Source organism: Oryzias latipes, chromosome 19 (assembly GCF_053564925.1).
Source record: "Oryzias latipes strain Hd-rR chromosome 19, Olatipes_Hd-rR_3.1".
Lineage (NCBI taxonomy): Eukaryota > Metazoa > Chordata > Actinopteri > Beloniformes > Adrianichthyidae > Oryzias > Oryzias latipes.
Window position 1 is genome coordinate 17,927,401 of NC_136255.1, and position 9,018 is coordinate 17,936,418.

The 9,018-nt window shown below is 37.0% G+C and overlaps 2 protein-coding genes across 3 annotated transcripts; one reads left to right on the forward strand and one right to left on the reverse strand.

Annotated features, from left to right (window-relative positions):
• Nucleotides 1–3,000: 3,000 nt before the first annotated feature.
• LOC101170879 (large ribosomal subunit protein eL19) lies at nt 3,001–5,029 on the reverse strand. Its single transcript, XM_020712102.3, has 6 exons — nt 4,894–5,029; nt 3,954–4,060; nt 3,753–3,875; nt 3,472–3,592; nt 3,264–3,374; nt 3,001–3,187 (listed from the first exon to the last, which is right to left on the reverse strand). Exons 1-6 carry the CDS (start codon nt 4,896–4,898, stop codon nt 3,061–3,063), a joined length of 594 nt encoding a protein of 197 aa, XP_020567761.2. The 5' UTR covers nt 4,899–5,029; the 3' UTR covers nt 3,001–3,060.
• A 1,312-nt stretch (nt 5,030–6,341) lies between these two features.
• On the forward strand, nt 6,342–8,794 carry csf3a (colony stimulating factor 3 (granulocyte) a). Of its 2 annotated transcripts, XM_004080377.4 has the most exons (5): nt 6,342–6,456; nt 6,764–6,930; nt 7,332–7,439; nt 7,524–7,664; nt 7,750–8,794. In XM_004080377.4, exons 1-5 carry the CDS (start codon nt 6,441–6,443, stop codon nt 7,945–7,947), a joined length of 630 nt encoding a protein of 209 aa, XP_004080425.2. In that variant the 5' UTR covers nt 6,342–6,440; the 3' UTR covers nt 7,948–8,794. The 2 variants fall into 2 exon arrangements, with proteins under 2 accessions (XP_004080425.2, XP_020567897.1); XM_020712238.2 differs by lacking the exon at nt 6,342–6,456 and having other exon boundaries at nt 6,505–6,930.
• Nucleotides 8,795–9,018: the final 224 nt, after the last annotated feature.

Here is a 9,018-nt window from a genome sequence, read left to right on the forward strand (position 1 = left end):
TCCGATCATCCAAGAAATGCATCAAAACTTCTATTTGGATGACGCCTGACCTGTTTTGGATACGTCATAAATTCTGGCAAATTTCAAATTTCCAAACTGGAAAATACCGTTTTTCTCAGAGCAGCAGGAGATGTTTGTTGTTTTTTTTTCTCTTAAACTGGATGATCTCCATTTAGGAGTCCAGTCTGCCATGTGTGGTACACAAACACCTCTTCGTTTGAGTAATCAGCCACTGAGTGCCATTGCAGAGCGCGCCTGCTTTTGCTAGTCTGCAGATCAGATAATAAAAATCCTCCCTCGGGCCGTAACATCTGCAGCAGCTGAAACATTCACACTGAGTCACTGTGGTGTTGGCGTTTGATGAAAAAGATATTCTGAAAAATACAAAATTCATGCTTAGGTCCTCAGTACTTTCTAATTTCAAACTCAAATTAATTAATCAAGATAATCAGATGAGATGAAATTCCCTTTAGACATGCATCAGATTAGATCGTTAGTATTTGCTGAAGTTTTGATTCTGATAATTTCACAGTGGGAACTCCTAATTCAGAGCAGAGCAGCTAACTTAATGGTTTCACATTTCGAGTAGAACAAGAGAGGAGTAAAAAAGCGTTGACAGACGCCTGAGGTTGAAAAAAATGTGAGCAGAAAGCTGCCACTTTGAATTGCTTCTGCAGCTTGAAAAATTCCATGGAGAAGAGCGCGTTCCACCTGGCCTCCACAAGAAAGAGCCAACGTCTAGACGCTTAAATAGCCTTATATGTAGCATACATAATATGTGTGGAGAACTTGAAGACGTTGTTCTTCAGGATTTTTTGAAATAACCATAATTTCCAGATATTTGGTCGCGCAAAGCATGATTTTAACCCATGGAGATGGAGCTGAGGAATTTATCTCTATGAGAACCGACAGTGCTGTGTCACACTGATGTGGAGTCTTGATCAAAGAACAAAAAGTGAGGTTTTCTGTAGACACAGACATTTTCTGCTCATCTGGTATATATAGACCCCCAATAGATCTTTTAGCCACTTTTTATAAAGCAAAATCCACTTTGCAATGAAAGGGAACACCAACAGTCAAAACCATGTATTAAAGAGGATCAGCAGACCAACAAGAGGATAGTGTTAAATGTAGTTGTAAGATAATAGTTTTTCTATTTAAAAATGATCTCCCTTTAATTACTTTTTCAGTTTGCTTTTGAGGACATCCTGAATTCTTGAGCATGCCTCATTTGTCTTCCCTTGGTTGAAGGCCAAATGTAATAAAGAGTGCTGTTTCGTTTCAGCTCATATTCCTCTCCTTATCTAATCCCATTAAGACTCACGCTTCAGGAAATAAGAGCCTCCTGATAATGAAGAGCCGCATAAAGGGAGCAACAAAATAGCCTTACCGCACAAAGGCGGTTTTCTCCTTCAGTAATCCTTGTGACATTTTCCAGCGGAGCTCCAATGGTTTATTCTTTGACAATTAATTTGGCATGAATTCATTTTGCATACTCTTAAATTGAATGTTTGAAGAGGAAGTAGCTGAGTGTCAAATTGAAACCTCGGTTTATGCTGGGTGAGACGTTTACAGCTGCTCCATACATTTAGAAGCCATGAAAATCTTTTCACAGTAAATCTAAAGGAGAAAGTTCAAATGCTTGTAAGGTTTTCCTTGTTGTGGAAAAGAAATATATTTAAAAAGAAAAAAAAGAGAATGTAGATTTTCTTTTATAATTTGGAAAATCTCATACTTACAATCTAACAAAGGTGAACTTGAATCAGTCTACCAGCTCTCAAATGATGCAGCTACAGACAGAACAGACATTGACAATGGGAGTGTTTTGACAGTTCTCCAATCAGAGATCACTCATATGAAATGACAAATATCAAAGTCCCCTGCTCTTTCCCATTAAACTAGAACATAAATATCTTGTCCTTGTTAAATTGTGTTTCATGCTAGTTCAGTCTGTCAGTCTTTGGTCTCAAGGTAACCACTTTTTGGTTCAGAATAGTCCCCTAATCTCAGGGGGATCATTGTTTTTTTATTACCAATTTGACGCTTTTACAACCTCCGACTTAATGTGAAAATCACAATGCAAATAACACTCATTTCAGATCACTTATGTGGTTTTATGAGAGATAAAAAAAACAGTTTAAGCAGCTGAGATATTCTCACATTTTTTTTGGTACATAAAAAATTATTTAATGTTTCCATCTGTGTCTGAAACAAAACAATTTTATTTTAAAGGGACAATTGAGGTACAAATACTAGATGTCATGGTATATTATTGAAAAAAACTACTTTAAGATTGTTAACATGCAGAGAAAACAAACTTAAAATGTGTAAAATGTACACAAATTTACAAATTTCTTTAACGTTGCTTTTTTAAATTTTAATAAAGTTTGACTTTTACCTGCACAAGAGCAGTTGTCAAAAAAAAAATCAACTTGAATGTTCTTAAAAAACAGGAGTAAACCTTTGTTGCCATTGGCTTGTTAATTTTTGGAGATGTTACTTTTTTTCTGGAGCTTTATTAAATGTTCATAAAGAGATTTCAACTAAAAAATGTCAGCTCATCTTAGTAAATAATCTTACTCTTCTGAAGAACATGCCTACAATTCTGTCAGCAAAATAAGTCATTAGACCCATTTTGTTTGTAATAAGAGGTTTTGATAATAAGCACAGATGATAGTGTAATCATCTGTTATGCTCTAAAGTCTAGTCAGTATTTAGAAGAAATATCTGGTTTCATATTGTGGATCTTTTTATAGAACACTGACTTCCTCACAGGAGCCCTTTTTGGACTGTTTGGTTCTCTGCTGCCACCTGCTGGTCCTCAAATATTTCAATGGTTAGAATTTCTTTTAAGTTCAAACTCCCAACCTAATTTAAGGCAGCATATTTGTAATGTATTTTTCTCAGAAAAAAACATTTTTTTTAAGACAAACAGCAGCTTTTATCATATGAATTCCTTATTAACAAATTTCAGGCCAAAACAAAGACTTCACTCACGTATTTCTGTTATAATTTTTTATTAACAACAAAATGCCAAACTTGAGAATTTTAACTTCAGATTTATTTCTTTGTAGTCTCCTCTTCCTTTGACAAGTTCTTGATGATTTCTTCTTTCTTGGCCAAAAGACGCTCTTCTCTACGCTTACGAGCCTCCTTTGTCTTTGTACGACGAGCCTCAGCTTGGTCACTGAGAGAGAAGATAAAAAGTTTAAAAACATAAAGTACATAAACGTCACTTCATACCTTTATAAATAAAAACGTACGCCAGAAGCTTCTTGCGAGCCTTATCAGCCTTGAGTTTATGAATGTGCTCCATCAGGATGCGCTTGTTCTTGAACACGTTACCCTTTGCCTTCAGGTAGAGACTGTGGTACCTGGACAACAAACAAGAACACTTCAGGATATGCAAGAGCTTCATCGAGGTACATGTACAGAAGGGGCACAACAGTGAGATCTCACACCAACACTTACATGTGCCTGTCGATTTTCTTGGACTCCCTGTAGCGACGGAGAAGACGACGCAGGATTCTCATGCGGCGCATCCATGACAGCTTCTCTGGCATACGAGCATTAGCTGTACCCTTTCTCTTACCTGAGAAAGTAGGTCAAAGTTTTACATCAAGCTGAACAAAGTACATATTGACCAGCAGTTACAGTTAAATTGCAAAAAACTCAACTCTGACATAAAAACATGTTGGTTTTCATGATCTTGAATTACAAAAGACAATTGCTTTATCGGTTATGGCTCTCACCATAGCCCATGTGACGTCCCTTGCGACGCGCCAGAGTATTCTTGCGGCAACGAGCGCGAGAGTGAACCGTCACAGGTTTCCTGATGATTAATCCATCCTTCACCAGTTTTCGGATCTGCTGGCCTGGACACAGTTGTTAGAGCTGGCTTTAGCAGGAAACATTCAACAGAACACTTGGTAAGCTGTTCAAAATAAACTTACGAGAGTTGGCATTGGCGATCTCATTGGTCTCATTAGGGTCCAACCAGACCTTCTTCTTGCCACAGCGCAAGACGCTGGAGGCCAAGCGCTTCTGGAGCCTGAGCATGCTTAGAAACAAAAACTTCTCATTACCACAGCTTGTGATTTAAATGTACTTTGTCTAGTGATGTCAACGATTTATAATGGCTGTAAAAACAGAAAATTTGACATCTTCAAAAGGTTAGGGGCTTTCTTTAAAAGGGATCTACAATAAAATGTTAAAATTATAATTTTGAAACTCATTTTGTGACGGAATTTGTGTGACTGTCTTGCAGCAAATAACTATTTTGCCACTGAAACCCAAATTTAGTGATTCCAAAGTACACAACAGTTATTTGAAATTTTAAATTAAGAGTCCTGTCATTTTAAATTATGTTTATTCGTACCAATGCTTATGTCTTTGTCTGAATTCTGATGGTTAACTATATCCACCATTTTTTATTGTTTTTAAGTGGGAAGCGTTAGATTAAACAAATAGAAGACAGACAGTTGACAAGCTAGGCAGCTGGACAGACAGAGCCCCCATAGATATGCTAAGATGCGGCTCAAAAATAAGGGGACTGTAAGCCTTGAACATTGCTTTGACATGTTAAACGCTGAAATAGTTCGTTTAATAAAAAAAATGTTTGGCCAAACAACAAAAAAGTATTAATCTGGGGCGCTTGTCTCCTCACAGAAAAGCAGCGGCAGCGTTTCGGTAACATGTTGAGACATATCTTTGGTTAGCATGGTTAGCTTACCATAAAGGCCGCAAAGGGCTTTTTAAAAGAAAGATACCCTTAAAGTGGCCAAATCTAAGTTTTGGTCCTCCTAGCGATAGTAAATGTTAAAGGGGAAAAGAAAGGCTTTAAGTTTTGTTACAGGTAAAAACGCAAAACCGAGACATTCATGAGTGGCTCACCTCATGGCTGCCGATTGCTTGATAGACACGGAGGAAATAGAACGACTGAGATCATACCATTATTTTAAATGACCTCCGGTGACTTCGAATTGGCAGCATTAAATAAAAGTAACTGTTACTGAGAATATACAAGTTACTGAAATATCGACACATTTATTTTAAAAATAATTTTCAAAAGTTTTAAAAACATTTAGATCGGTGTGACATGTTTATCTTTTTAATTTGTAATTCAATGCATTAACTTTGGCATAATGGTACGCTCCAAACAAATGGATGTACTGTGGATGTATGAGCACTAGAGGACGCTACAAGATTGTAAAATTCCTTCAATAAAAAGTAACAACTCCAGTCACAATAATATAAGTTTCTTCTGTTATTTAGGATATATTTTAGACATATTTCTTATAAAAATGTTTTATTTAAAGGTTAAATAGTGTAACCTCGAAATACAAAACTGTTGTTAATGCTATGTTTAATCCCTAATGCAGAGTTTGTGATACTGTAATCTTGCATTGTCATTGTAAAGTTTTAACATATGTAAGTTAAATAATGACCTAACATTAAAGCTATTTTTAGGCATCAATCGCTCTATTTATTATTTCTTTCTGTTATCTCAAAGCAAACCTATCATGATGACAAATTAATTTATTACACTTTTCCTCCAACCAAAATGCAATCTTAGGGCACGGTGACCGTCAAAAACCCTGTAATGCCCAAATCAGTGAGCTTTCAATGGTTTTCAGTACTTTCAATTTTAATTTCCTTTTTTGTTGTCAGAGGAAATACCTGTTTCCTCAAAACTGACCATACACTCATTCATAAACTAGAGTCAAATTAAGACAGTGCAGTGCGACCTTGTTAAGGAAAAATTGGGATTATTGGATTTGTGGAATTATTGGGACTTTTTTTTTTTTTACAATATTCTTAAAGTATGTTTTTTTAAATATGGAAATAGACTGTAGTTGTGCCACCCTACTTAATAATCTTCCCCATGATTTTGTAATTTAGTAATACTAAATACTAAGTAATACTAAGTATACCTGTAGTTTGCTTCAAGCAACGATTTCTTATACATTTTTTTCAATTTCTTACAATCATTTTAAAGGGAAATTTGATGTGAGTTCATTGAGATCCTTAAAGCATTAACAGCATAAATATAACCTTTTTTTTATTTTAATGTAATGAATTACCTTTCTGATTTAAATTGATAAAGTCACTAATAAACTATCTAGTACCTTTAGATTGTTCACAACTGCAGTGATGCTTTTATCTTTTCACAGAATAACATATGTTCTTCCTGCTTATCGTGTTGGTTTTCTGTCATATTTTAGACAGAGGGCCGCAATCACACATCCACACACACTCGCATCAATTACTAAACCTAACCAATTGATCCATGAAACTGTGGGAGGCAACCGGAGTCCCCGGAAAAAATAAAGGAAATTGTGTCATGATGATAAAGGGAATTTCCTAAGGTTTGCTGCTGTATATAAGTCATTTAGGATATGGATCATGATTAGTGCTAACTTGAGGTCTTTTCTGAACCAATGCATCTCCTGATAGGTGAGTAGATGTGACTTTTTTGGAATGGTTACTTGAGAAGTTGCGAAGTTTTATTTGTGTGAAAGAAACAAGAAGTCGTGGTGATTTGCATGCGTAATGCTTGAATACATGTGCTCAAATGTTCAGACGGCGTTAACAACACTCCGACTTGGCTCGCGCTTCACAAGTATTCTTAATGACAGCAGCGTCGGTTTTTACGCAAGGAGGGGGAACACCCCCGACCCCGCAGTGCGCAAGAGAAGCGCAGGCTTCGTTCTGCTTCCAGGCTGTCGTCAGGTTCTGACAGTTTCTGATCTTCCTGTTGCAGTTTTCGCCTTCTCCATGGCCACCACCACCCGCGGCGCACCTATACCGGAAAAAAGCGCACTTGTTGGGAACCCGCAGTTTCAGGAAATCCTAAAAGACAGCAGCAGCCTCACGCACAAAATCTTACAGTCGATTCCAGGCGCGCACCGATCGTGCGTCAACGTTGAGGTAAGAGGCAGCACACTAAGTGGAGATCTGATTCTACTGCGTCATAACCAAATCTGGAGGATCAGCAGTAGACATTTTTTAAACGAGTACTATTATTGCCTGTGGTTTCAAACCATATTAGGTGTTTTATAGTTTTGTCTTTGGTACCAGTACGTCATGTACCTGACCTTCAAACTAGTCTCCATATTTAATTCTTAAAGAGACTTCTTCAAAGAGGTTTCCCCTACATCTACTGACAAAAAAAATTATGTGATATCGATATGGCATTACTTATTAATGCCCTACATGTTGAATTAAGCAATGTATTCTGCACCAAGAAGGTTAATTATGCAGCAGTATGTATTCTTTCTGGGCTTAAAATCCAAACCATCCAAACCAACCCAACCCTCTCTTATCTGCAGACATTAAGGCTCAATTCCTCTGAAAATTACAAGCTTGTCACACTGGCGTCCACTATCGGGATACCTTCAGCTCCTGCCCTGAGTGCCCTTTCAGATAACTTCACTCTGGTAAGCATCTGCCTCTGAATAAATAGACTAAAAGATGATCTATTTAAGATCATACTAATTTTCTCTTTCTTTTTTTCTTTTCAGAATACCATGTTAAGGCACATGCTTGAGGGCCTGCAGCTGCACAAAGACTTGCTGAATCATGTCTTACCTCGCCTGGAAGTCAAAGATATGGTGATAGATCTGACACATGATCTCAACGACCTGTCAGTTCAGGTTTTAAAGGTGGGGTACTTTTTCTCAATTTTTTGGGGGGGAAAATGCAGTTTGGCTGTGGAACTTTGGTGAAACCCATTTGTGTGTTTTGCAGATGCTAAAATTGGCCCAAAGGGAAGGCGTGTCAAAGCCCAATCCGACTCTTGGACTGGCCTTGGACCTGCGAGGCAGTTATGAAGTCCAGGTGGCAATACACCTGATCCTGGTGCAGCTGCAGGGCTTTGAGCAAGACATGGACCGCTGCCTTAGAAGCCTGGAGCAGAATCCTCTGGAGGAGGAGGCTGAATATTGACCATTCACACTCCACTGTTCGGTCACGTGAAAATCTTGAACTTTAAAAAATATTCAAGTACAAATCTGTTAGGAATATTTATTAATAATTTATTTTTGTATTTATGAGTTTATTTATATAAAGTATTTATTTCTTTAACTTATTTTTGATAACTCCAAGAACTGTACAGATGAGACAAATAAAGGAAAAACAGAAGGCCAAAGTCAGCAGAGATCGTAGTTATGCCACTCTTGTTAAGAACTGTCCCCATGATTTTGTTGTTTTAGAATAGAATAGAACTTTATTGATTCCACAAAAGGGGGAAAAAAACCACCAGATAATAAATAAACTTAGTTAAAAATTAACAACTTTTTTTAAGTCAATGATAAAAATGTCAGAGTAATACTAAGTATACCTGTAGTTTGCTTCAACTGTAGCAGCCATATGATGTATTTACATCATTTTCAATTTCTTACAATATTTTTAAAGGGAAATTTGATGTGAGTTTATTGATATACTTAAAGCATTAACAGCATAAACATAACCTATTGTTTTATAACTTTAATGTAATTAATAAACTTTCTGGTTTAAATTGTTAAAGTAACTAACAAACTATCTAGTAGCTGATTGTGTGAGAGTTTGCATCATCCAAACCTCCCTCAGATGACCCAGGAACCTTGGAGTGTTTGATAAATTAACATCTTTGGACGAAGACTCAAAGCAGATGTTGGTAACTGTTTCTTTCAGCTGCAGAATGTGGCGCAACCAAAGAGCATGGTACAGAGATTTACACACTTGTTTCAAAACCTTTAGATTATTGTATTTGGAGTTTTAAACATTTAAAATAAAGCTTTTTGAATCACCTTCACGGCTGTAGTGATGCTTTTATCTTTAACGGAATAACACGTGTTCTTCCTGCTTATCTTGTTGGCTTTCTGTCATATTTTAGAGATCATTCATCGTCTAAACCTGTGTCCCTTTTGGGGTCACACGGCTGCCGGAGAAGGCAGGGGACATCCTGAACAGGTCGCCAGTCTGACCCAGGGCCACAATCACACATCCATACACACTCACATTAATTAGTAAACCTGA